At 42.7% G+C, this 25,417-nt stretch overlaps 2 protein-coding genes and 1 long non-coding RNA gene across 3 annotated transcripts in view; 1 reads left to right on the plus strand and 2 right to left on the minus strand.

Annotated features, from left to right (window-relative positions):
* Positions 1-8: 8 nt before the first annotated feature.
* Positions 9-24,702, plus strand: TSTD2 (thiosulfate sulfurtransferase like domain containing 2). The gene is made up of 10 exons (XM_044265293.1): positions 9-135; positions 2,766-2,978; positions 7,135-7,448; positions 9,272-9,392; positions 14,366-14,491; positions 15,343-15,448; positions 18,675-18,793; positions 19,294-19,452; positions 19,926-20,064; positions 22,275-24,702. The coding sequence occupies exons 2-10, from the start codon at positions 2,814-2,816 to the stop codon at positions 22,607-22,609; spliced, it is 1,584 nt and encodes a 527-aa protein (XP_044121228.1). The 5' UTR covers positions 9-135; positions 2,766-2,813; the 3' UTR covers positions 22,610-24,702.
* LOC122917435 lies at positions 9,374-16,321 on the minus strand. Its single transcript, XR_006386392.1, has 3 exons — positions 16,196-16,321; positions 15,863-15,929; positions 9,374-9,459 (listed from the first exon to the last, which is right to left on the minus strand). It is a non-coding gene; the product is annotated as an uncharacterized LOC122917435 (long non-coding RNA).
* TMOD1 (tropomodulin 1) overlaps positions 23,560-25,417 on the minus strand; it is an 84,446-nt gene continuing 82,588 nt past the window's right edge. The window contains exon 10 of the mRNA XM_044265294.1: positions 23,560-25,149. Within this exon, the coding sequence (XP_044121229.1) occupies positions 25,085-25,149 (65 nt within the window). The 3' untranslated portion in view covers positions 23,560-25,084. The remainder of the gene's footprint in view (positions 25,150-25,417) is intronic.

Consider the following 25,417-nt stretch of genomic DNA (forward strand, 5'->3'; position numbering starts at 1 on the left):
GACGTCTCCAGGGTTCCTTCCTCCGTGAACTCCAGGTCGGGGACAGGTGGAAGGTCTTGGGACGGGGAGCAGTGAATATTGCTAGGCGGACACGGCTCGATGAAGAAAGAGCTAAGAAAGGACCGGGACTGGCGGGTGCGTGCTCCTCTTACTCCCACTTCCGGGGCTTTGCCTCGTCGGGAAAGCCGGGCGGAACGATTGGCCCGGCCCGGGCCGGCGCGCGGGGTGGGGCCGGGCAGGGGGCGGCGCCGCGCTTGAGGCTCCAGGCACTGTACAGCCGCCGGAGAAAGTTTCTCCTGCTACGGGGTTCCTCCGGCGGTCGTCCTACCCGTCACCCTTCTCAGTTATTTGGGAAGGAACAGGTGATTGCTTTAGTAATGTTTTCAATAGTGGGTCCCTATTTACATGGATGTGAACGTCCCCTGCCCTGGCGTCTCTAATGAGCACCACACCTGCTTATCTGACTGCCTGGTCCGTGGTCACTGAAATTCCACACGTCGAACTGGAGCTCTTGTTTCACTCTCCTGCCCTAACCTATTCCTGTCAGTCATACCCATTTCAGTGAATGGCACCATCCACCTGATTGCTTCATCCAAAAGTGTAGGTTGGAGTCATTCTTGGGTCCTCCTTTTCCTTTACTTTTTTTTTTTTTTTAAAGATTTTATTTATTTATTTGAGAGAGAGAGAGAGAGACAGTGAGAGAGAGCACGAGCGAGGAGAAAGTCAGAGAGTGAAGCAGACTCCCCATGGAGCTGGGAGCCTGATGTGGGACTCGATCCCGGGACTCCAGGATCACGCCCTGAGCCGAAGGCAGTCGTCCAAACAACTGAGCCACCCAGGCGTCCCTTTCCTTTACTTCTTAACAGTCTATCTGTAAGTTTTGCCAGCTCTACTTTCAAGACAAATCCAGAATCAGACCACGTTACGCCTTTGCTTACAACACTCCAGTTACTTTGCATCGCAAACTCCATACCCTGACCTACAGGGCTGTGCTCTCTCATCACTGCCCTGCATCCATTCTTTCTTCCTGTTTCTCTAAAAGGCAAGCTACTGGGTGCCTGGGTGGCTCAGTTAGTTAAGCAACTGCCTTCCACTCAGGTCATGATCCTGGAGTCCCAGGATCGAGTCCCGCATCAGGCACCCTGCTCAGTGGGGAGTCTTTCTCCCTCTGACCTCTTCCCTCTCATGCTCTCTCTTTCTCTCAAATAAGTAAATAGAACCTTTAAAAAAATAAATAAATAAAAGGCAAGCTCCTTCCCATTTGAGGAATTTATACTATTTCCTCAGCTTCTGCTCTTAAATCTGCATGGATGGCTCCTTGTCCTTTAGGTATCCGCTCAAACATCAAGTCCTTAGTGAAGCCTGTCTTGGCTATCCAATCACTGGTTTATTTCATTCTACAAATGTTGTACTTACTGACATTTAGCATCTTCTGTATGCCAGGCAGTGCTAAGGGTGAAGAGGTGAACAAAGGAAGGCCCTTGCTTTCTTGGTGCTAGTGATCCATTCAGGAATGAACAGACATAGTGCAGTCAGAAGAGTGATCAAAGGGACAGTAGTAGAAGAGACTAGAGAGGTGGTGTTGGGAGGGGCTTTGGAAGGACTTTATCAGAGTATGTTGAGAAGTCTGGACTACTTTTAGCAAACTCTCTGAGGAAGAGGGCAGTTAGGCTATTGCAGTAATTCAGTCAAGAAATGATGGTGGCTTGGGATGCCTGGGTGGCTCAGTGGGTGGAGCATCTGCCTTTAGCTCAGGTTCTGGTCTTGGGCTCCTGCTGAGGGTGGGGCGGTGGGGGTCTGCTTCTCCCTCTCTCTCTCTGACCCTCCTCCCCACTTGTGCTCTCTCTTTGCTCATATAAATTAAAAAAAAATGATGGTGGTTTGAATGGGGTTGGTAATATGTCCATTTTGACAAGATTTGGCCATACTAGAGATTTTTTTTTTAAAGATTTTATTTATTCATTTGACAGAGAGAGGTCACAAGTAGGCAGAGAGGCAGGCAGAGAGAGAGGAGGAAGCAGTCTCCCTGCTGAGCAGAGAGCCCGATGCGGGACTCGATCCCAGGACCCTGAGATCATGACCTGAGCCGAAGGCAGCGGCTCAACCCACCGAGCCACCCAGGCGCCCCCATACTAGAGATTTTTATATTTTATATTTCTGTTTATTAAAATGGGGCTTTCCTAGTTGTTATGTCATCTAAGGAATGGAATTTGCACAGCTCTAAAATTAAAGGGCAAAGAAAAACAAAGTGTTTATAACTGAAGGTACTAGCACGTAGCTTGGTTGATTTTGGTTGTCCCTGGTGCTTTTCTGGTATCATTTACCTTAAATGTTTGTAGGGCTAACCCCTAATTGAGGTTCCTGCTCAAATGCTACTGCCTCAGAAAGACTTTCCCTACTCTCTGTTTTTAAGAGTCCCTCCATCACTCCTGACTCCCTACCCTGCTTTTTGTCTTTGTGGGCCCTTTTTCCTTTCTGACTTTATAAATTTAATCAATATATTCATTTGTTTATTTTCTTTCTCTCCCCACTGGAATATAAACCCCAAGAAAGCAGAGAATTTTTCTGTTTCTTTCACTGCTATATTCCCATTGTCTAGAACAGTGCTTGGCATAGAGTAGGTGCTAAACAATTATTTGTTGAATGAATGAGTGAATGGATGGATGGCTTGGGCTGCTGGGCCCATGCTCATTTGCCTGACTGATTGATTCAAGTTTACTTCAGGTAGAATCAAAGACTGACATTGTTTCTCCCTTGCTTCCTAGGAGAAAGTGAACTGAAAGGAACCTGCCCTACGACTGCAGTCAAACCAGATGCCTTCTTTCACTTCACCAGACCAAGCAGATGACCTGGAGGCCTGTGTTTTAAGATTTTCCGACCTAGATTTAAAAGACACAAGGCTTATCAATCCCAGTAACAGTCTCAGAGCAGAGTTAGATGTCAGTACAAAGAAGAAATACCCGTATGCCAAGAAAAAGGTAAAATGGCTATATGGCTCTTGTTTCAGGATCGTGTATGAACGTTAACTCATACATATATTAGTAGCTCATCAATCATCAAGGTTTTCCTCCAGGGAGAAGGAGGCTGCTGCCATGTTCAAAGTAAGTTCTAGTCAGGGTCATGATCCAGTGATCTTAAGTCAGTGCCAGGCAAAGAAGAATCATGGGCAAGGTATGGCTCTGTAACAGTTATGGTTGAGTACTTGAGGATAGATCCTAGACAGATGGGCTGGATTTTTTTTTCCCACCTAGGGTTAGAATCACAGGAACCTAGGAGATCTTGTCATTAGGAGAACAGATAGGCAGTAGGATAGTTGCCATGTAAGGCTCCTGATCTGAGCTAGCTGGCTGGGTTCTCTTGGTTAGGAGAAAGGTGAACAATTCAGAATGGTTGTGCAAGCTTACTGAGGACAGTGGGATTGGATTATAATGGGAGGTCCATTGATATGCTGCTCTTCTATGTCATTTAACCTTTTTTCAGAGATCATTATCTCAAACCTCCTACTCTTCAAGCCCGAGGAAGGAACATGACTTGGCCGAGGACATGCAATTGAGACTCAGTTTTCTAACTTCCAGTCTGCTATCCTTCTGCAGTTAGTTTTTTTGGCTTCTCGTCAGTGAAGAATAGATGTCTTCATTACTTATAACTTCTCATCTGTTGCCCCTCTGCTCTCAGTCTCACACAGATGTCCTTGAAAATGAAACCCAAAGGGTACAGAAAGGTTTTTTCAAATATCATCCTGCAATAATTTCAGACTTGGAGAATAGTTGCCAGAATTGTATTGAGGATCCTCATATCCCCTTGCACACAAGCTCCATTCATGTTTCATCAAGTGTCCCAAATGGCTTTTATAGATCTACTCTAGGGTCACATGTTACATTGAGTTGCCATATCTTATATCCTCCTCAGTCTGGAGCACTCTCTCATTTTTTCTACCCTGAAATTATGACCATGATATATTTGAAGATTGCATGAGTTATTTTGTAGACTATCCCTTTGATTTTCACTCATGTTTCCTTACCGTTACATTGAGATTAGTGTTTTGTTTTGTTTTTTAAATAAGACTGTTCCACAAGAGATGCTCTGTTCATCTGGCTACAGTCTTATCAGGTGGTTCACAGTGGCAGTTTGTCCCAAATTGGTGATTTTAACTTTGGTTACTTGGTTAAGGGAGTGCCTGTCAGATTTTTCTGCTATAAAAATATTTTACCCCCTTTTAGTTGCTCAGTATTCTGGGGGGAAATGGTTTGAGACTGTGTAATTATCTTATTCCTCATCCAACTTTCATCTGTCAGTTTTAGATTCTTTGATGTTTGTTTGCTTAGTTGATTGTTACTATGAAGGTTGCCAAAGGGTGATTTTCTAATTGCTTCATTCCTTCTAGATTTGTTCTTCTAGATTCCTTCTAGATAGTGTTTGGCATTCTGCTGTAAGGAAGAGCTTTCTCTTCTCCCAATTTATTTGTATCCGTGTGGACTCAGGTTACATTTTATTTGTTGAGTTATAGGCCATTATGTTACTATTGATTTTGATGCTCAGATTATCTCAGATTTGGCTGAGAGCTCTTTTAAGCTAGTATCTGTGTCCTTTCGACTTGCTCCCATCATTCTTTGAGCATTTCCTCACTTTCTGACTGAATAAAGTATTCCAGGCTCATCTTGAATTTTTTCTGACCCATCCCTGGAATCAAACATTTCTTCAAGGAGCTCTGGTTCCTTCTAGCAGAGGACTGTCAAAAACCAAAACCTGGAGGCTCGGCAAACTCTTTGCTACTAAATGTTGCCTCTCCCAGGACTTCTGATGTATGGAGCTAGGAAACTATATAGATAAATACATAAATGTTGACATGTGCTATACATAAACTTCTATACATACATACATACACTTCTATATTTACTACTCTCTAAATATGAACCAGTTCTATTCCAGCCTCATAAGAGTTTTTCCTAACTCTCCCTTCCCCATATTTATAACTTCCCTATTTGATGTGATTTGGTGAGAAACTGAGTTCCTATTAGTTCCAGTGTATTTCCTTATTTGCTTTTTCTCCTGTATGTAAAGTGTACTCACCCTGCCAAGCTGCCTCCCTACCAGGGCCTGCTTTCCCCTTGTGGGCCTCTGAGCTGCCATCCTGGCTCTGGCCTGTCTCTTCTTGAACAGACTCCACATGGACCCTAAACGTTGCTGGGCCCTCAATGCCTTGTTCACGAGGCCTTAAAAGACCAGATAAGATTTGAAAATCCCAAGTTTCCTATAAAGAAGCACTTATATTGACGTACATACTATCTCCTTTTTTTTTCTCCTATTTTAAAGGGTTTACTCTCATAAATCCTAAAAAAATGCTCTCCAGTGTAATTTCCTGCTGCTTCAGTCTTAGACAGTTCTTAGACAGTCCAGATACAGTTGTGAGCAGCTAGGATGGTCCCACAGTGGTGCTTCATGTCTATGACCAATGTTTAGAGTGCCTATTTTTGGTAGTCTCCATATGCATTAAAAAAGTTAAGAAACACACATATACACACACATATTTATAAATATTATACATCCCTATTAGACCAGAAGGGAACAGTTGTTGAGAGGCTGATGATTATAGATTCCATTCAGCCTCTATTTGTACATCAGAAATACCACAAAGTTGAAAAACATGACAGACTGGGAAACAAATTTGTGACAACCCTGATCAAAAAAAAGTCACTTAAGAAAACTTACAAACCAGGAAGAAAATAAATGCTGCAGCAGAAAAACAGGCAACAGATAGGAACAAGCAGGTTAGACAAGAACAAGAAATGGATATGGAAAAATATTCAGCCTTACGAATCAAAGACATGCACATAAAAACAATATGTCTCTTTTGCCTCGTATTCAGGTCAACACTAAAAATATTGACAATAAAGAATTGAATGCTGATAAAACTTGGTGCTGTGGATAAAATACCTCCTTGTTGGTGAGCATATAAATTGGTTGGTTTTTCTGGAAGTCACTATTTATCACAATTTGAAGCTTCATGTTTCTTTACCCCAAAAGCTTTACTCTAGATGTTTATTTAAAGTAGATAGTTAAAGAGGTATAGGAAGATAGATGCATAGAATGCTCATTCAACATTGCTCATAACTGCAAATATTGGAAACAAAAAAAATGGCCATTCATTAGGAATTGGTTAAGAGAATTATGGTACATCTATAGTTTTCTTTTTTTTTTAAAAGGTTTTATTTATTTATTTGACAGAGATCATAAGTAGGCAGAGAGGCAGGTAGAGAGAGAGGGGGAAGCAAGTTCCCCGCTAAGCAGAGAGCCCAGTGCAGACCTAGATCCCAGGACCCTGGGATCATGACCTGAGCCAAAGGCAGAGACTTTAACCCACTGAGCCACCCAGGTGCCCCCATCCATAGTTTTCTGTTTAATTTTTTTAAACAGTGAATATAAATCATTTTTATAAAAACAATAAAATTATTTTGCAAAAATACAGGTCAAACATCTTGGTATATTTCTTTCCAGTCGTTTTCAGTGTACTTTTTAATATAGTTGAGATTATGTTGTATAAGCAAATTTGATCCATTATTTTTCATTTAACATTATGTCATAAATATTTTCCTACATAATTTAAAACTAGCTGCTCAATATTCCATAATAAGTATACTCCATATTTTCCTTGACCATTTCCTTTTTAGAAATGACTGATAGTGTTGTTTGTTAGGTTTTACTGATATTCACTTGAAACTCAAGCCCTTTCCTTAAGAACAGCCCCTAATGGGGCACCTGGGTGGCTCAGTCGTTAAGCATCTGCCTTTGGCTCGGGTTGTGATCTCAGAGTCCTGGGATCGAGTGCTGCATGGGGCTCCCTGCTTAGCGGGGAGCCTGCTTCTCCCTCTCCCACTCACACTGCTTGTGTTCCTGTTCTCGCTGTCTCTCTCTGTCAAATAAATAAATAAAATCTTAAAAAAAAAAGAACAGTCCCTAACAAATTTTAGATTGAAGTATAGTTTAAAGAAAACTGTTAATCTCAGGAGGTTCTTCTATAGAAAAATAGGACATAGAATTAAAAACCCCTGTGGAAAGATAATATAAGGGAGTCACTGAGATTCCTGCCAGCTTTAACCTAAGGTTAACAGTGGCGTATTTGAAATGTGACTGCAGGCATTTGCCCTTTTCGTCAAAACCAAAGAAGTTCCAGCATGTCCTCTTGAATGTAAAGAAAAATGGTGGCGATGCTGTCAGCAGCTCTTCAGAGACCAGATCAGCATCCACAGACACGTGGCAACACAGCATGCTGATGAGATTCGCCACCAGACTGCTGCTGTGTTACAGCAGCTGGCTGTGACATTGAACACCTCAAAGGGCCTTACGACTGAGGACAATAGGATTCCTCTACAAGAGGCTTTCTCCTGTAATCCGGATGTGTCTATCTGGCTTCCTGATATAAGCTGCTTTAGCCCTGATGAGCTGATAAGGTAAGAATTTCATTCTGTACTTTGGCTTAATTTTAAAAGTTTTTCCAGCCACAAGGAGACACCACTACCTATCCATGAAAATGGCAAGATCTTTGAGGCACAGAATTTCTCTACAGGCCTAAGCTAGGCCAGTAGCCACATACTCTGTATCCCGGAACCATAGCATATTACCCATGCAGCTGGCCACATACGCTAGGAACGCTACATCTCATCTCCTCTAGGGACAGGTGATAAACAGAACAGTATATTATTTTTAAAGAGAAACTGGAAGGCTCAGAAATGTGAATGATCTCTCTACCCTCATAATATTGGAGCTTAAAAACATTGTTGCCAAATGTTTTCTGAGTTGAGTATGTTTTAGAAAGGATGTTGACTTTTAGCACTGGGACACAGGATTAGAAGTTTAGATCCTGCCTTTGAAAAACTCACCAAATTATATGACAGAATTCTAGAGGACTTTTAAGCAATTCCTGAACTATTTGGTGAATAGAAAATGTCCAAATTTCATATACTTTTGTCATTAGCATTCAGTTTCTCCTACCTTTGAAAAACTCACTAAATTATATATATTGTTATATATAATTGTTTCTTGTTTATCAAGAAAAGGAGCAAATTAGAGAATTGAACTTGGAGTCAGAATTGAGCTAGTCACTAAAATTCTTGGTACCTTTATTTCCTCACCTCTAAAATAATAATGATGCCTGCCCTGCTTACCACACAGTGTTACTATATAAATTCTATAAAATGAGGATGGTGAGAGCACCGCTGAACTATAAAGTGCTGTACAGACATGGCCTTTTTGTTTCTAGATGGCCCTGTGCCTCAAGGAATTTACTTCCTAGTGGGAGAAACAAAGAATGGATATGCAAAATAACTCGCAGAGGATATGAGCAGGTTACCTAAGTATCAGTTAAATTGTGTGGTGCAGATCCTAATTTGTTAACAGCAGTGTAGAAAGGAAAACAGGTTCTGAAATAGACAGGGTTTCAGAGGGGAGGCAGCCCTGCCATATGATGAGGATATTGATGAGTGTCAGATTCCAGAGTCAGGAGGGGCCATAATTATCATCTACCGTAGCCGTCTCTAAAATAAGTTCTATGCAACACCAGTTCTGAAGGATGCTAACAGGTGTTGAAAAGACATGCTAAAGAGAAGTAAGGTTAGGAAGGACTAGCTTAAATGTCCTTTACTGCAGGGCTTTTCAGAGCCTTCAGTAGATAAGGGCTTTCACTGAGATTCTCAGAGAGGAAGATACTGTCAGCAAGGTTTCTCCAATGTGTAATTTCATGGAATAGCTTCAGAGTACACTTTGGGAAATGAAATTTATTTCACTTCTCTGGTTTGACAGTTGAGGAAATCAGTCTCAGAGATGATAAGAGACCCTCCCAGGTCCCACAACTAGTTAGTATAAGACAGCACAGTGCCGCAGAAAGAGTATGGGTTCTAGGGTCAGAAGACTGTTGTCCAAGTCTTGACAGTCACTCTGCTTGTCTCACCTGGGAGGAATTGGCCTTGGTTTACTCACCTGTAAAGTGGGGATAATAAGAATCCTTCTCACGGTTAAGAGGATTATGTGAAATAATGGAAATGAAACCTTCTTGTATGCTGATGAAATGAGGAAATCAGTAAACTCACTTTTTTACAAAGTTGGGTGCAGATAATGTCCTCTGCAGAGCAAATACTGACAGGAGCTGCTTCTTACTTCAGAAGAGTTAGGTTCCATCTCGGCCTTCCCTCTGACACTGCCTGGGGATACTTTGTGAATTGTGGCTTCTTTATGCCAGTGGCTCAAGTGCTTTCCCCCTGTGGTTTTCTTCTTCTAGCGGCCAGGGCAGTGATGGAGGAGAGGTGCTGCTTTATTACTGCTACCGTGACCTGGAGGACCCCCACTGGGTGTGTGCCTGGCAGACGGCTCTGTGTCAGCTCCTGTCCCTCACGGGCAAGGTAACACTTCCCCATCCCATCCTTCACGGGACTCTTCTTGTCTCCAGTTTGGATTACAGAGGCTGTGCTGGAGACAAAAAGGATTTACTGTTAGGTTCTCAGAAGTCCGCAAAATGCTGCAAGGCTTTCAGTAGACTGCCAAACAGTTGTTAGCATGGCCTTTTATGACAGTATTTCATGGACTAAGAGTCAGCAGACTTTTTCTTACAGAGCAAAATAGTGAGTATTTTCGGCTTTGCACAAAGACTACTCACTCCTGCTTCTATTAAACCCTAAAATTGTGTGTGGAATTATGAAGAAATTATAACAAGATACAGTTGGGCTAATTCTGCACTGTTTCTTATCAGTTGTCTAGCCATTGTATATTGTTTAAAAACTAAAGTGTAAAACCTTGTGATCTTGCCTGCTAGATAAGCTGTTCTTGGTAGAAAATTCCTATAGTCTGTATTCAAGTGCCTAAAATCGATTTTATTGATTTTTCTTAAGACTTTATTTATTTATTGAGAGAGTGTAATTATTTATTTATTGAGAGAGTGTAAGTGAAGGGAGGAACAAACGGAGAGGGAGACAAATCTCAAGTGCACTCTGCACTGAGCACGGAGCCTGACGTGGGCTCAGCCTCATAACCCTGAGGTCATGACCTGAGCTGAAACCAAGATTCGAATGCTTAACGGACTGAGCTGCCCGGGCACCCTTGATTTTGTTGATTTTTAAGTCCCTCTAATAAATTGCATCTGTTTCCTAAACACATGCCAAGGTCTCTTACCAGTTTGTGGTATTGACATTTACTATTTCTTCTCTCTAGAGTGCTTTCCCCCTAGATCTTTGCTTGGCTCATTTCCTCACTTCAGATCTCTGCCTGTGTACATGTTATCTCCTCAGAACTCTGATCCAAAGTAGTCCTCTCTCTAAATCTTATCACCTCCTTCTGCTCAGAGAGTATCAAAGAATTTGTTACCATCTGAAAGTACAATATTTGTTTAATTTGTTACAATCTGCCTCCCTAATAAAAGCTTGGTAAGGACAGGAACTTTATCTTAATTAATTGATGTATTCTTAGTGCTAGAACAGGGCTTGGCGCATAGCAGACAATAAATATTTGGGGAATTTTGAATAAAGGACTGAATATATTTCATTCATAACAAAACCACAAGTGTTTGTGTATAAAGATGGAAGGTAGTAGATAGAAAAATGTTAAATGATTATGTCTGCATGATAAGATTGTGGATGGTTTTTGTTATTTTCCTAAAAGAATTTTTTTTTTTAAAGAGGTAGGGCGCTTGGGTGTTTCATTTGTGTCTGACTCTTGATTTTGGCTCAAGTCATAATCTCAGGGTTGTGAGACTGATTGAGCCCAGCAGTGGGCTCTGTGCCGAGTGTGGAACCTACTTAAGATTCTCTTTCTCCTCTGCCCCTCCCCACTTTGTGCTCTCTTTCTCTAAAAAAGGTTCGCTCTCTTTTTATAAAAAAAAGGGTGGGGTCAGGGAAGGGGGAGAGGGAGAGAGAGGGGCTCCATCTCACAACCGTGAGATCATGACCTGAGTGGAAATCAAGAGTTGGATACTTAACTGACTGAGCCACCCACGTGCCACTTTTCTAAAACATTCTTGATGATCACACACACACACAGATTTGTAAATACATATATACATATCTGCATATAAATATATATGTAAAAACATAGAGATAAATATCATACTTTTATAAACTTAATAGGAAATGAACTAGGTTTGTTCTGAGATCCCTTTGGGGTATGACACTGTACTATCTTAAGCCTATTCTTTTCCATAGGTGTTTTGACTCCCCGAGGCAGTCCTTTGATCAGTGGTTTTCCACACCCCTGTTTCCTAAGAGATGATGCCAAAAGCTTCCTTTACGTCATTCAGTGCATTATCACATCCTGCCCTTTCTGCTTCTACAGTATCCCTTACCTCCATCCACTCCCAGACCCCTTCCACCACCTGACAGCACTCTCTCGTCCACATCAGTAGCTTTCAGACCGTCTTATTCTCCTGTCCTTGCGTGCCATTTAATCTGTTCTCACTCTGCAGCCAGAGTCATCTTAAAAAGTAAATTGAACACTGCTGCTCAGAATCTCTCAGTGGCTATCATTGCATTTAGAGCAAAACCCAAATCCTTAACATACCCGTAGGTTCCTGCATGATTTGGCCCCTTCCTACCTTTTCTGTCTATCTAATGTTCTTCACTCACCATACTCCAGCGACATGCTCTTTCAGTTTTTTGGAGCCCACAAAGGTTTTTGTTTTTGTTTTATGTATCTTTGTATCTTTTTACAGGCAAATTCTCTTCAAGGAATGCTCCCACACCCACTCAGTTTCTCCTGTAAAATTTCTACTCAATCTTCAGTTCTCAGTTTCAATGATACTTCCTCAAAGAGACCTTTCTTGACCTTCAGTCTTAAGTTCACTTTTTCCGGTACATTCTCCCAAAGCATCTTGTGGTTATTTTTCATAGTTCTTTTCATTTTGTAACTTTTATCTTAATACCTGTCACCTCTCCTAGATTGTAAGCCCTAAGAGGGCAAGAGCTCTTTTATTTATTTATTTATTTATTTTGTTAACAGCTAGATTACGAACTCCTAACACAATTCCTGATGCATAGTTAAAAAAAAAAAAAAAGTAGTAAGTATTTGTGGAATGAATACCTTTGTAAAATAGCCTGACATGGGGCTCCAACTCATAGCCCTGAGATCAAGACCTGAGCCAAAATCAAGACTCTGACACTTAACTGACTCAACCACACACGTGCCCCTGGGCTGACTTACATTTATTGTCATCTCTATTTAGAGAACACCCTGAAAGATGGGTGTTTTCACAGTGAACCCGAATGTACAAAATATGAAATCAGTCTCTTTCCTCGTTTGGGGGACAGATTATTTTCCTTGTTTGCCTAGCCTGAGGTGAACCTGCAATGAGGGTGTCCACCCACAAGGTGGCAGCACCTGCATAAATCTTAGTCTAAAGCCTTCGGCTTCAGTGATACATGCGCAGTTTACTGAGGTAATTTTCTGGGGTGGGAGATTTGGCAGAATTGGCATTTAGGTGGAGAGAGAAGAGAACTTGAAAATTCTAGAAAGAAGTTTTTGATTCCTATAGCTATATGTTTCTTTTTGCCTCAAGAAATCTGAGGGGACATATTGGAGGCTTCAGTAGGGAAAATTACATGATTTGAAGGAGCAGTATCTGGCTTTGAATCCCAGATCTCCTACCTACCAGCTCTGTGCCCTTGGGCAAGTTACTTGATTTCTCTGAACTTTTGTTTCCTTTTCTGTCAAATGGAGATTATGATACCTACCTTTCAGGATTATAATATAAAGCTCATATATCATAGTAGGTGCTCAATAAATGCTAACCATTGCTTTCCATCCCTGAGGTGTAAGGCCTTCCTCACCAGGGAGCCACTCTGAAGCTTTGTCTTGAACAATCTTAGGGATTGAAAGGCTAGTAGTGTATGAGTTTAGAGACTGCTCTGCCCCAGCTAAACAGGGATTAGGTGTGCTGGTTCTTTATTTGGGTTTTGAGATTAAAACAACATGGGAAAGAATCTACTAGCCTACTCTAAAGACAGCTCCATAGAAGTATGTACTTTATCTGCCACAGTCAAAGACAGTTTTAGAGTAGACTTCCTGACACATTGGTTCACCTCTATTTTTCTGTGTAGGTCTTTCTCTGTAGGCCCAACCAACCTTAGTTGGTTGGTGGGAGAGTAGTCTATACAGCAGGGATGGCATATTCCTTCTGCTTTCCTCTCTCATGCCCAGAACAGGCTTTATCAGATTGCAGTATTTTCCCAAGGAGCCCGGATGTGATCCAGAATCCTCATCATGAAACTCTGGCTGGCCACTACTAGTGAGTTGGCACTAGTTTATGAAATGAATCCCATTTATATCCGGGCCCTAAAGAGTGAAGTGAGGCAACAAATAAAATGATGTCTTCTCTGGGCCCTGAAAAAGGACAGCTTTTACATTTTTCAAGTTCTAATGCACTGGTAGGTATCATTGTTTTATCAATGGTATTAACAATAATAGAGGACCTCTCTCTCCATAGAGTACCATGATACTAGAGCATTGTGCTTTGTCTCTAGCACGTTGCTCTAGAGAGCTCAGCTTCTTCTAAAGAGGATCCAGCTTTAAACTCATCCACAGGGTTTTATAGTACCAGGACAACTAACTTTGCAGGCCTCCCTAAGCATTGTCTCTTAAAGGAAGAACTTAACCCAGGTCCTAAAGTGCCCCAACCACTGAAGCATTTCAAAGAAACTATGTGTTTGAGAAGCCAAAAACCTTCCAAAATGGATATACATTCATTTGTTCAACAAATATGAATCAGGTATCTACTTGGCAGGCACTGTTCTAAGCACTTATGCAGCAGTGAACAACAGACACAGACCCTTATGGAACTGGCATTCTAGTGGGTGGGTTTGGGGTTGTGTGCTTCCCCCCAAACGCTGGGCAGAGGCGTACTCATGCATTCCTTGCTCTCAGCTGTGCTCTGACTTGGATAATATCTCCTCAGCAGTCCTCTTCATTATTGGTTCTCTTCTGTCTCAGTTTTAGCAAGGTGAAGAAATTGGGGTTCAGAGAAGTAAGTTAATTTTCTCAGGGCCACACAGCAAGTAAGTGGCAAAGCTGAGTTTTGATCCTAGATGTGCTGACCTGGATTTAGGTTAAGCTTGAAATTTATTTCTTTGGTCATTGGACAGCAAATGGGGCTTTCCAGAACTTTCACTCAATCCATTCTCTCATCCAGTGCACATCTATTAAGTACCTTGTCTGAATTGTGGGCAGTGCCATTTTAGAAAGCTACAAGTATCTTCATGTGCTAACACTTCTATTGTGTCTCTGCTATTTTTGTTAACCTCATGGACACACACAAGCCTGTTCTGGCCCGGGAAGATTTAAACTTTGCTAAGAACAGACTGCATTCCCCTTCTCTCACTGTCTTGTGTCCCAGGTTCGAATTGCTACAGAAGGAATCAATGGGACAGTTGGTGGAAGCAAACTCGCCACCAGACTCTATGTGGAAGTCATGCTTTCCTGCCCATTGTTTAAGGATTATATGTGTAAGGATGATTTTAAGGTAAGAGAAATTGAAAAAAAAAATGGATTTAGAGTCATTGCCTTCTGCCTCACTGCCTCTTCATGCTCTAGGCACTGAAGAGGAGAGTGTACGAAGGAAGCAGTGCCAGATAAACACCTTTTCCCTACTAGGCTGCGAGGCCATGTGGTCAAAGGAGCATCCACATCCAGTTCTTTACGAAGCCACCATGTGGTCTCGGGCAAGTTAGTGCCCTCTTGTATCTCAGTCTCCCTTCTTGTAGAATAAGGACAGGACAGTTTGCACAATCTAACTCTAAACTTAAATGATATTTGCTCACTGGAGGGACCACCTGGCTATTTCAGGGCATCACTATGTTTTTAGTAAACTTGGAATTACAAGACCAGCACTTCATGCCACATGGGGGATAAAGCTGCTGCTGTCACAGCTGAGCTCCTTGAGTCACCTTGTGCTTGGTAGGCTTGGTAGGTGATAAAGGTGGGAAATGCCTTACCTAGGGTTAGTGCTGGTGGTGGCAGGGAGAGAAAGCTCATTGCTCCAGAGCAAAAGCTAGGATGTAATCTCACATAATGAAATTACTCAGTGTTGTTTCAGTTTTATAGTTAAATGCTTATAGCTGTAGAAACACTTTTTTAATTTAACATTTCTGTATGTGGAATGTATGCAATAAATATTTATTAGTGTTGAATTATTTGAAACATTTTAGGCCCTGGATCCCTTTCCCTATTAAAACATTAGTTCTTACTTTGAGGTTTCTTAAAGACTTGAACTATCATATTATTATACAACAGATACAATTGTTATATTTGGCAGTTGTCTTATATCTGGAGATGGGAGAGTAAGACTGTTCTGTTTTGCTTCTCATTGGCTAGACCAGCAAAGGAGGGGCTTGCTGTTTTCCAGAATTGCGTGTTGGTGTATTTGAAGAAATTGTGCCCATGGGGATCAGTCCCAATAAGATCTCCTACAAGAAGCCTGGTATGCTTGCTTTTAGAAGAAAAATTTTGCTTTTCTGCAGAGGGACAAAATTTGATATAGAAACAAATGTGGAAGTCAGACACTCTGATCAACAATCACCTCTTTAAAGTAGCTTTGGGGTATGGAATTTAAGAAACAAAGAAAAAAGAGACAAAAAACCAGATTCTTAGGTGCAGAGAAGAACTGGTAGTTTCCAGAGGGAAGGAGGGTGAAGTAGATGAAGGGGGTTAAGAGTACACTTGTCATGATAAGTACTGAGCACTGTGCAGAACTGTTTAATCGTTACACATCTGAAGCTAATATAACATTGTATGTTAATTATACCTATAAAAAAATAGCTGTAATAGCTAGCCTGTGAGTTATTCAGTGTTTAAACTGGTCTTCTCTTTGGTGCTATGGTAATTGAAGACTCACCCCTTAGAATGCTTTTTCTTCTTGATGATTTGGCAAGAAGTTGTTTTCTTGTTCCAAAGATAGCAACCTGGGAGGAATGTAATTATTACTTGTAAATAGTTCATCAACTGAATAACGCATAGGCTTTTTGCTACAGGAAACAAGTGGCTTTCAAATCCAGAGCAGTTTGTTTGCAAGTATGCTAGAATGTTCTCTTACTCTTTTTCCTTGTGGTTACCATAGATGGTTGAAAGACATTTGTGTGGTGGGTTTTTTGTTTTTGTTTTGCTTTTCACTATGAAAATTTCAAATGCTAGAAAAAAGTACAGAAAAGAATACAGTGAACTCATGTACCTGTCATATAGCTTCAGCAATTACTCATTCATCGTCAGTTTTCTTCTATAGCCTGTCCCCTTCCCCCATCCTGGATCATTTTGAAGGGAATCCAGTGTCATGTCATTACATTCATAAATATTTTAGTAGAGACCTCTAAAAGAGAAATGTTTAAAAAAAAAACTGTAAAGCCATTATTACATTTAAATAAAACATCATAATAATAGTTCCTTAATATTATCAAATATCTAGCCAGTGCTTAAAATTAAAATATCCAGCAAAGGAGGAGCTTGCTGTTCTCCAGAATTGTGTATCAGCATATGTGAAGAAATCGTACCCATGGGGATCTCATAACTTTTTTAGTTGTTTTTATTGGGATTCAAGTAAGGTCCACTCATAGTGATGGGTCCCTGTGTCTCTTTAAGTCTCTTTTAACCTATACACTTGCCTCCCTTTTTCCCTCCTTCCCTTTTTTCCCCCCTCCTTTGTTTATTTTTTGAAGAAACTAGGTCATTTTGTCTATAAGAGATTCCCACAGTATGGCTAAAGCTGCCTGCATCTCCTCTGTCCTCTGTGTTTCCAACAGAGTGGTAGTTAGCTTTAGAGCAGTGCTAATAGAAATGTAATTGTGAGGCACATATGTAATTTAATGTTTTTTAGTAGTCACATTTTAAAACTAAAAGGAAACAAGTGAAATTCATTTTAATAATATGCCTCAATGCAATATAGGCAAAATATTTTCACATGTAATCGATGTAAAAATTACTGTTGAGATCATTTACCCTTTTTTGCTTACTAAGTACTTGAAATCCTGGATTGGTGTCACTCTTATTCTAGCATATCTCTGGCTACATTCCAAGAGCCTGACATCCCCATGTGGCTGGTGGCTAGTTAGACACCTCAGATCCAGAGACTTGGTTAGATTCAGATTTAACTTCCTTTTTTTCTTTCTTTCCTTCCCTCCTTCCCCAAGACTGCCTGACAGGTAGTATTGTCCTCTTTCATCAGGAAGCACAAAAGTCTGGCTGTCTCTGCTCACTTCCCCATATGTAGGGATTTAAAAGAATGCTAGGGGTTAAGCCAGAAGGAAATGGGAGTAGGATACAAATATCCAGGTAAAGAGACACGTGCATGAGGAGGGAAGGGCCCAAAAGGGCTGTGTCTGCACAGTGTCCCAAACTCAGCAAGATGACTGAAGAGCTCCTTCTTGGTGCTACAGGCCATTGCTTGGGACAGTGGGCTCCACGCCATGCTGGGCTGCTTGGATTTAAGCCACGTGGTGTGAAGGCAGCTCTTGTAAATATGTCTCTCTGAGTCCCTGTCCAGTTGGCCTTTGCAGGGCCAGGAGAGCAGCAGTGGGGAGCAGGTTGGGTTCCCCATGGCACCCTGTCAGTAGAAGTCTTAGCAGATTTCCAAGCTTCTCATCCCAGTTTTGAGCCTCCCTTTGCACCCCCCTGTTTTGGTAACCATGTAATTAGGTGGTAAGAATGAATAAATTCTGGTCTCATTACATTCGCCTTATAATTCTGGGTTGGGCAGGTAAGAACCTAGAGTCCTTGGCCATGCTGGGGCCTCTAGCCCCACCTGGGTACTTAGCAGCTTCAGGTGGTTGTTGAGGTTCCCCACTGAGCAGAATGAGGCTCCTTTGGTGCCATCACTCTACCAAGAGTGGTTGGTGACTGCCATCCCCAGAGCCCCTGTCCTTGAGCGGGGGTTACTGCTCATTGCCAAATTCACCAGAAGTTCTTCACAATCGATTGGAATGTCTGGACCTCCAAAGATACAGGAATATTTCTATTCTGGAGAGTCCAGAAGGCCAGGTACCCCACCAGACTGAGGTGCTCTCCTTTTAGTCTCCTTGGATTTGACTTACTTTGTTCCTTTCCTTTCTCTCCTGCCTGCTTTAGCTTTTCCCTCCTCTCCCTCCTGCTCTATTCTCTCATGTGTCCCTCCTGCTGTCAGCCCCTCCTACCCTTTCTCTTTCACTCATGGACACAGACTTAGACACATTCTTCTTACTCTTTTGTATTTTTAAAGAACAGTCCAACTTTATTCCATAAATTTATACTCAAGGTTCTTAGCCTTGAACTTGGGCTTGCCTTTGTTACAGTCAAAGCTTATTGTCAAGCACATACATGCCCAGTCCCCTCCCTGTACAATGAAAATAGAACACTGGCCATGTAAGACCAGCAAACCCACATGGCAGTTTAACTGTATGGCCTTTATCACTGCGTTAGACCAAGTATGAGAATGGAGAATTCTTTGACTAATCATTTCTAAACCTCCAGGTCTCCACAGTGCTTATCTTTGTAAGAAGGAAAGTGAGGATATCTGGAATCACTGAATAATTTCATCATGGTCATCAGAGTTATTTTCAGACAACAATTGCAATTATGAATAATGGTTTGGGTGGAAGAAAACAGAGCAACATCTAAGTCATTAGGCAGGGCTAGCTGTGATTGGATTTTTTGTCTTAAGTAAATTTTTGGCTTGGTTTTAGGAATCCATTTATCCCCAGGTGAATTTCATAAAGAAGTAGAAAAATTTTTGTCTCAGGCAAATGAAGAACAAAGTGATACTATCTTACTGGACTGCAGAAACTTCTATGAAAGCAAAATAGTAAGTAAGGACCAGAAGCGAGGTCCGTGAAATGGTAGGTCTCCCCCTTCCCACATCATGACATGTTTGCCAAGTGAAGCCGTGTGTGCCCACTTGTGGCCAAGTCACCCAGATCTCCCCCCAGTACTAGAAGCTTCAGAGGAAACCCAAGCCTTTGAACTCAGGATCTGCTGAGAAAGTCTAAGAAAAGAAGAATGAAAGACATCTTGACACATAATGTACTTCTTGGCTCTCGTGTGCCTACCTTTGACATGTGTCGAGGACCCTGTAAAGCTGGCTTTGGGCAGCTTGTCCAGTTCCACTGAGGACTCTGGGAAAGATGACCCATAGCCCACTAGCCTTGTTTCTGAGTTCCAGATCTTGAAGTTGAAAGTTCAGAGAGTAGGATGAGAACAGCAACTGGTCAGTGCTCCCTTATCTCTGACTGGGTTCAACACACCTTTTCTTCTTACCAGGTATGTTTTTCTGATCATTTTCCTTCTGCTTTTCCTATATTGTAGGGACGATTCCAGGGCTGCTTAGCCCCAGACATCAGGAAATTCAGTTACTTCCCTAGCTACATTGACAAAAATCTGGAACTTTTCCAAGGGAAGAAGGTGCTGATGTACTGCACTGGGGGCATCCGGTGTGAGCGGGGTTCAGCCTACCTCAAGGCCAAGGTGAGTTAGCACCCTTGGGGGTGATGCAGGTGTAGGGGTAAGGAAGGTTCCACCAACAGCATGGGCTGAGCTTTCCACCCCCACCTTCAGTCCTCCTCCCACCCCTGGCCCGCCAGGGATTTCTTTTTCCCTTGAATGGTTCCAGCACAGAGTCTGTAGGTACAAAACCTGAAGTTCTTACATCTCAAGATGTGGGAGAGTATTTCACGGTCTTAGAGGCTCCTCAAGTACAGAAGGGAAAGCTTAGTTAACCTCTCCCTTTTCCTAATCTGTATGCTTGATCCTGAGAAGAACAAATTCCCATTACATGTTCCAACAGGTGTCTTTCTATATTTAGGGGTGAGCAAAAATAGCTGGGCTCCCCAGGATCTAGTGAAGGCCCTGACTGCTGTCATCACCTGCTGCTCGTCTCTGCAGCTTCTTACCAGTCTTTGCCTGTCTCCTCAAATTTCCTCCTGTTTTTCCTCATACAGGGCGTGTGCCAGGAAGTGTTCCAGCTCAAAGGGGGCATCCACAAGTACCTGGAGGAGTTTCCCAGTGGTTTCTACAAAGGGAAGTTGTTTGTTTTTGATGAGCGCTATGCCTTATCCTACAACAGTGATACAGTGTCAGGTAGGTCAGCATAGGCTGGGCCCTAGACTCCCCATCAGGCATGTTCTGTGTATGAACCCTTCTGGAAGGCAGGCCAGTACTGGTCATGTGAAGAGAAAACAGGGAAAAGAAGTAACATAGTATGACCAGTTTCCCAGCAGAGTTGACAATGTAACAGTGAAACAGACAGAACTCTGGATCAGGAATCGGGAGGCCTGTCCCGGGTCCTGGCTTCCCCGTTTGCCAGTTAGGCGAGTCTTTTATAGGGGGGACGAGGTCACTTGCTCTGCCTATGTGCTGGGAGTTAAACTAATAGGCTGAAACAAGGGGTTGTAGAATTTGGTGGTTCTGTGTGAATTTGGATGGGAAAATAAATACATCTTTATTTTCAGCACCCCACACTAAATGTAGCACTTCCTGTGCTTGTTAATGTCAGCAACAAATCAATAATATTAGATGCACCAGTGACTTCACCACCAACAGAAACCACCATCAACAGAAACCACCGTAGTTTCATGTTGCTGCAGACTTCTCCCAATAGCGTTTATGCTCATCATTGTCTCAAAGTGGAAGTAGTTATAGCCCCCACCCCTGCCTTATTTAATGTGTTAATAAATATTTTACCTATATCATAGATTCCTAAAAATGTTTTGATATTTTGTATTTCTATATAATTGGCTTCCTTTGTAATCCTGTGTGTTTTATTTTAAGAACCTCCAGTTCATGTCATCTGTAGACACATGTGGTAGGTTAGGTACTTCTCAATGGTGGCCGGGGCATTCCACGGTGGGAGCTGAACCCAGGGCCAAGCCCAGAGGCAGGGGTGGCCACAGGAGGATGTGAGCTCAAGAGGCCTATGCTTGGACTCTAGTTTTAAGTCCTCACTGATGTGGGGTTACCAGATGAGGTCAGTAAAAGGAGGATGGAAATAATCCTTAAGAAAATTGACTCTGTCTGGATGCCCTAGTTTTAAACAGGAAAGGTCATAGGCAGACAACCCTAGTGGCTGCTGTAACTTTCTAGAACTCCTGTGATCAGGGCCCAAGATTGAATTACCACTGTGATAATGAATAAGATTTGAGTATGATTGCCTTCTTCCCTTTCTTCTTGATCTTTTTATTAATTTTAATTATCTTGTATTTGTGTCTCAAAAGCTACTCAAAGTCTGTTTTTAAGCTAGATGAAGTATACATTACAAATAAGTAGAAATAGTGGATTTGCGAAATGTTACTGAGGACATGTTGGCAGGATTTGATGGGTACTTGCATGTGAGTGTGAAGGCAAGAGGGAAGGCCCAAAGGTAGTTTAGATAAAACTAGTTGAGGAGACTTGAAGAATGATGTTTTTGTCATTGCTAACAGAAAGTCGGCTGAGAAAATAGATAATGGGAGTTTTTTTAGGAATTGGGTGATCAGGTATCAGTTAGCAAAAGCAGGAGAACCTCAGGCTTGGGGAGGAGGGGTGTGGACTGCAGGAGCTGAATATAGGTGTGGCATCATTTGTATTCACATATGCTATCTCCCATGAGAAAGGGGAATGAGGATCATTCCTCATTTATTCCTCATTCATTCAATCAGGATCATTGAACTAAGGGGTAGTTGACCAGCTTTGGAATGAAGGTTATTGACATGGGACTGATCTGTTGCTGACATTAACAATCAAAGGAAGTGCTACATTTGGTGTGGGGTGGTGAAAATAAAGATAATTATTTTCCCATCCAAATTCACACAGAACTATCAATTCTGCAACTTGTGCTTAAGACCCTTGTTTCCTATTTTCTAAATAGGAAAAAGAAAAAAATGAGTCACAGAATGTTGCAATCAGGAAGACAGTTCCCAGGGGCGCCTGGGTGACTCAGGGTTAAAGCCTCTGCCTTCGGCTCAGGTCACGATCTCAGGGTCCTGGGATCAAGCACTGCATCAGGCTCTGCTCAGCAGGGAGCCTGCTTCCCCGAATCTCTGCCTGCCTCTCTTCCTACTTGTGATCTCTGTCAAATACATAAATAAAATCTTTAAAAAAAAAAAAAAAGGAAGACAGTTTCCAGATGACTCCCCCACCACCAAATAGTGGGGGTGAGGACAGGAGACTTACTCTTTAGAAACCTTCCCAGGCCTAATGGGGTATATTAGCTCGTGTGCTAAGAGTTACCTTTAGGACCTGGAGAAGTACCTGTCTACATGTGTACACGTGTATGTATGTGTTTAGAACTGGGACTTTTCTTTCTTCCCCAGAATGTTCATACTGTGGAGCCCCATGGGACCAGTATAAACTCTGCTCAACTCCCCAGTGCCGCCAGCTCATCTTGACCTGCCCTGCTTGCCAACAACAAGGATTCACAGCCTGTTGTGTCACATGTCAAGACAAAGGGAGGAGGTTGGCTTTGAGTCCCACCCAGAACAGCTTTAAAGAGGAATGTGAGTGTACTGCCCGACGGCCACGCATACCCAGCGAGCTGCCACGGCAGGTGCGGCTCCCCATGAGCCCTGAGCTGAGGCCAGATATTGGTGAGGATGGGCCACGCATATGTGAGGAGAAGCAGCACTTCCCCAGGCCTGCACAAAGCTAGTTCACAGTGACCACACATTGGAAAATATCAGAGCTGCAGCAGCAAAAAAACTTGAACTTGAATGCTGGTTTTGCCAGCATCGTAAACTGGGTACCATATTGGCCACCTAAGCTTCAGAGGGGCCGGGAAGAGGGGGTAGGGTACTGACCACTTACCTGAGACATTTGACTCAGAAGATGCCCGAACACAGGAAAAGGTGAGCTGTATAGGATCCCAGCACTGCTGGGGGAGAGAGCCTTGAGCCTGGTGACCAGGTCATGCCCTTTCTGTGCCATGCAGCAGGCTGGTAATAGTTACTTGTCTCGTCAGCAGACCGGTTCATCCTGGTGGCAAAAGCATGAAAGCTATGTCCTTGGAGGGGGACTCCTCGGAAGCAGGCCATTCCTGCGACCTACCATCACCTACCATCCGCTCCTACCCTCATCCCTAAATCAGGATCTGCAGAAGAGGGCATTTGACTGGCCTTCTGGTTTTGTAAATAGTTTTAGTGGAATAGCCACACCCATTGATTTGCATATGATCTGTGGCAGAATTAAGTAGTTACAACAGAGACCATACGGCCTGCAAAGCCAAAAACGTTTGCGATCTGGCCTCTTTATGGAAAAAAATAGCCATCCCCTGGTCAAAACCCAACAGCTCACCTGATGGAGCAGGTGATCTGAGAGGTGGCCCACCTTCATTGTTTTGATTCGGTTTCTGTGAGTGATCTCCCTCTAAGAGACCCTGTTTCCCCCCAATACCCACACTCTTAGCTTTTAAGTACAGTCTTTGAGAGATTCATATTAGCTTGAGGACCCTGATGTTTGGGCAGGTTGGACGTGAACGTGCCGGGATATAAACACATTCGGAGTGAGGCCGTTCGGCACTACTGGGGTGGTCTCCCGGCCTCTGGCCAACGTGTCAGGCGCATGTCCATGTCACACGAGCCACAAGAAACACATACACGACCATCCATAGACCAACAGATTTAATACTATATTGCAGTTTCCAGTGATGCAGAATGCAGCCGCAGTTGTGTTTCAAGAAGCCTAGTGGGGCTGGCCATCCCAGCAGCGTAGTGCCTCTCCCGGCCCGCCCGTAGCCTCGGTAGACACTCTTCCATCTCGGGGAGGCCCTGGCTGCACCTCCGGTTACCCTGCACTGGCCGCGTCATTACAGTTCAGTGTGCGAGACTTTTCCTTCCTCATCAAAAGCCTCTGCTCAGTGCTCTGCAGCTTGGTTTGCGCTTGTCAGATCTTTGGCCTGTCCTTTATCATAAGATTTGCTGAACCACTCAGGAAAAGAACTCCCAAGCAACAGACATGCTAGTTTAACTGGCACTGTGGTATATTAAAAGGCACAAGGGCATAGTGGCTTAACATTTTTGCTGGATCCCAATAGATGCACATGATGTTAAAAAGGGATCTGGCAGAAACACCATAATTACATTTTCAGAATCATCATCTTGGGATGGTTTGGCCAAGGTTTCCTAATTCTTTAATATCTGGATTTTCTTCACCGTTGGCCTTCAGAGGCTTTCTTTACAGGCATGATCAGTGGTGAATTGTTTAATGAGTGTCGTGACACATGGTTGAAATCTGTAAGCAGAGCCGCGATGGACTAGAAATTTCTCTAGCGTTTTACCTCACGTTAGCCATCGGACCACCGTGCTATGTGGAAGGGTGTTTTCAAGTATTTGGCCATAGGTTTTCACATCGTTGCGGTTGACATTCAATAAGGAAAAAGTTCTTTCCAATTCCAATATCAAAATTTAAATAAATCCCAAATGTTCATAAAGAACACTCAGGGAAATGTTTGTTGCCTGGGATTGGTAAAGAAAGGACAGTTTTTGAAACCTGAAATTTCACCATTGGCTTTTTCATCATTTCCTCGTATCCAGCAAAAGGAATCTCACATTCCTGGATTCCTGGCAGAGCTCTGTGGCTTCGATCTCTCTTTCTTGAAGGGCAGAATTGTGTTCCTGACCCAGTAATCTATTTGGCAACTTTAATCTTGAGGTTCTTCAAATTTAAAGGAGGATTAATAGAGAACGATGATCTGTTTGCTAAATACTAAAATCAAATTCATAATAAAGTATTTTATAACGCGTCTCAGCCACATGGAAGAGTGGGCTGTTTGTTCCTATGGTACACATGCTAAATACCCCTGAAACACCACGCAGTGAGGCCACCAAAACTGGGCTCCCAGGGCTAAGTCCTGCTGCTAGAACAACTTTAGTAAGATCTGTTGGTTTGGGGTCTTCTTAGTTTTTAAATAATAACCAGACTGAACTTCTGTGACTAAAGAAAAACTTCACATTAACCATAGTTTATAAAATTTTCAACTACAACCATTAGTTAACCTAAACCTTAGTGCATCAAGAACTGAACCACAAAAGGGTTCTGTGCCGGCATTTTGCCTTCTGGTTTCCACTGCAGAGCACGGATGATCAGTAGGACATGTGCAGTTCAAAGGCGCCGTCCTCCCCGCCACACACTAGACACCACTTCGGACCTTGGGAATGATGGGCCCAGTCAAGTCTGCGAGCCTCCTCTTCCTCACTGGAAAGGAATGGAGATGAGAAATAAGCCAGCTGACCCTGTGCTCTGGGAACCGCCTTTGTGGCTCCGAGAAAGCCCTAGGCGGCTTCTCGCTAACTTTTCTGTTAGCAAGGTCCAATGTCTGTTGTTTCTAAAGGATGGTTATGTGTGAGCTGTGTAACGGCCCTCCTGCTGGTCAGCGTTCCCTGATGAGGGCTGCGTGTTGACTCGTTCATAAACTACTGCTAATCCTCTGACCACACAGGCGTAAAACCCGCTTTATCTGTCT

Source organism: Neovison vison, chromosome 9 (genome assembly GCF_020171115.1).
Source record: "Neovison vison isolate M4711 chromosome 9, ASM_NN_V1, whole genome shotgun sequence".
NCBI lineage: Eukaryota > Metazoa > Chordata > Mammalia > Carnivora > Mustelidae > Neogale > Neogale vison.

What these genes read in the sequence shown, in the direction of transcription:
- TSTD2 (XM_044265293.1), top strand. Translation starts at nt 2,814, where the DNA reads ATGCCTTCTTTCACTTCACCAGACCAAGCAGATGACCTGGAGGCCTGT. An exon ending in TGTGTAAGGATGATTTTAAG is followed by an intron (nt 14,492 to 15,342) that starts GTAAGAGAAATT and finishes CTCATTGGCTAG; the next exon opens with ACCAGCAAAGGAGGGGCTTG. An exon ending in ACTTCTATGAAAGCAAAATA is followed by an intron (nt 18,794 to 19,293) that starts GTAAGTAAGGAC and finishes CCTATATTGTAG; the next exon opens with GGACGATTCCAGGGCTGCTT.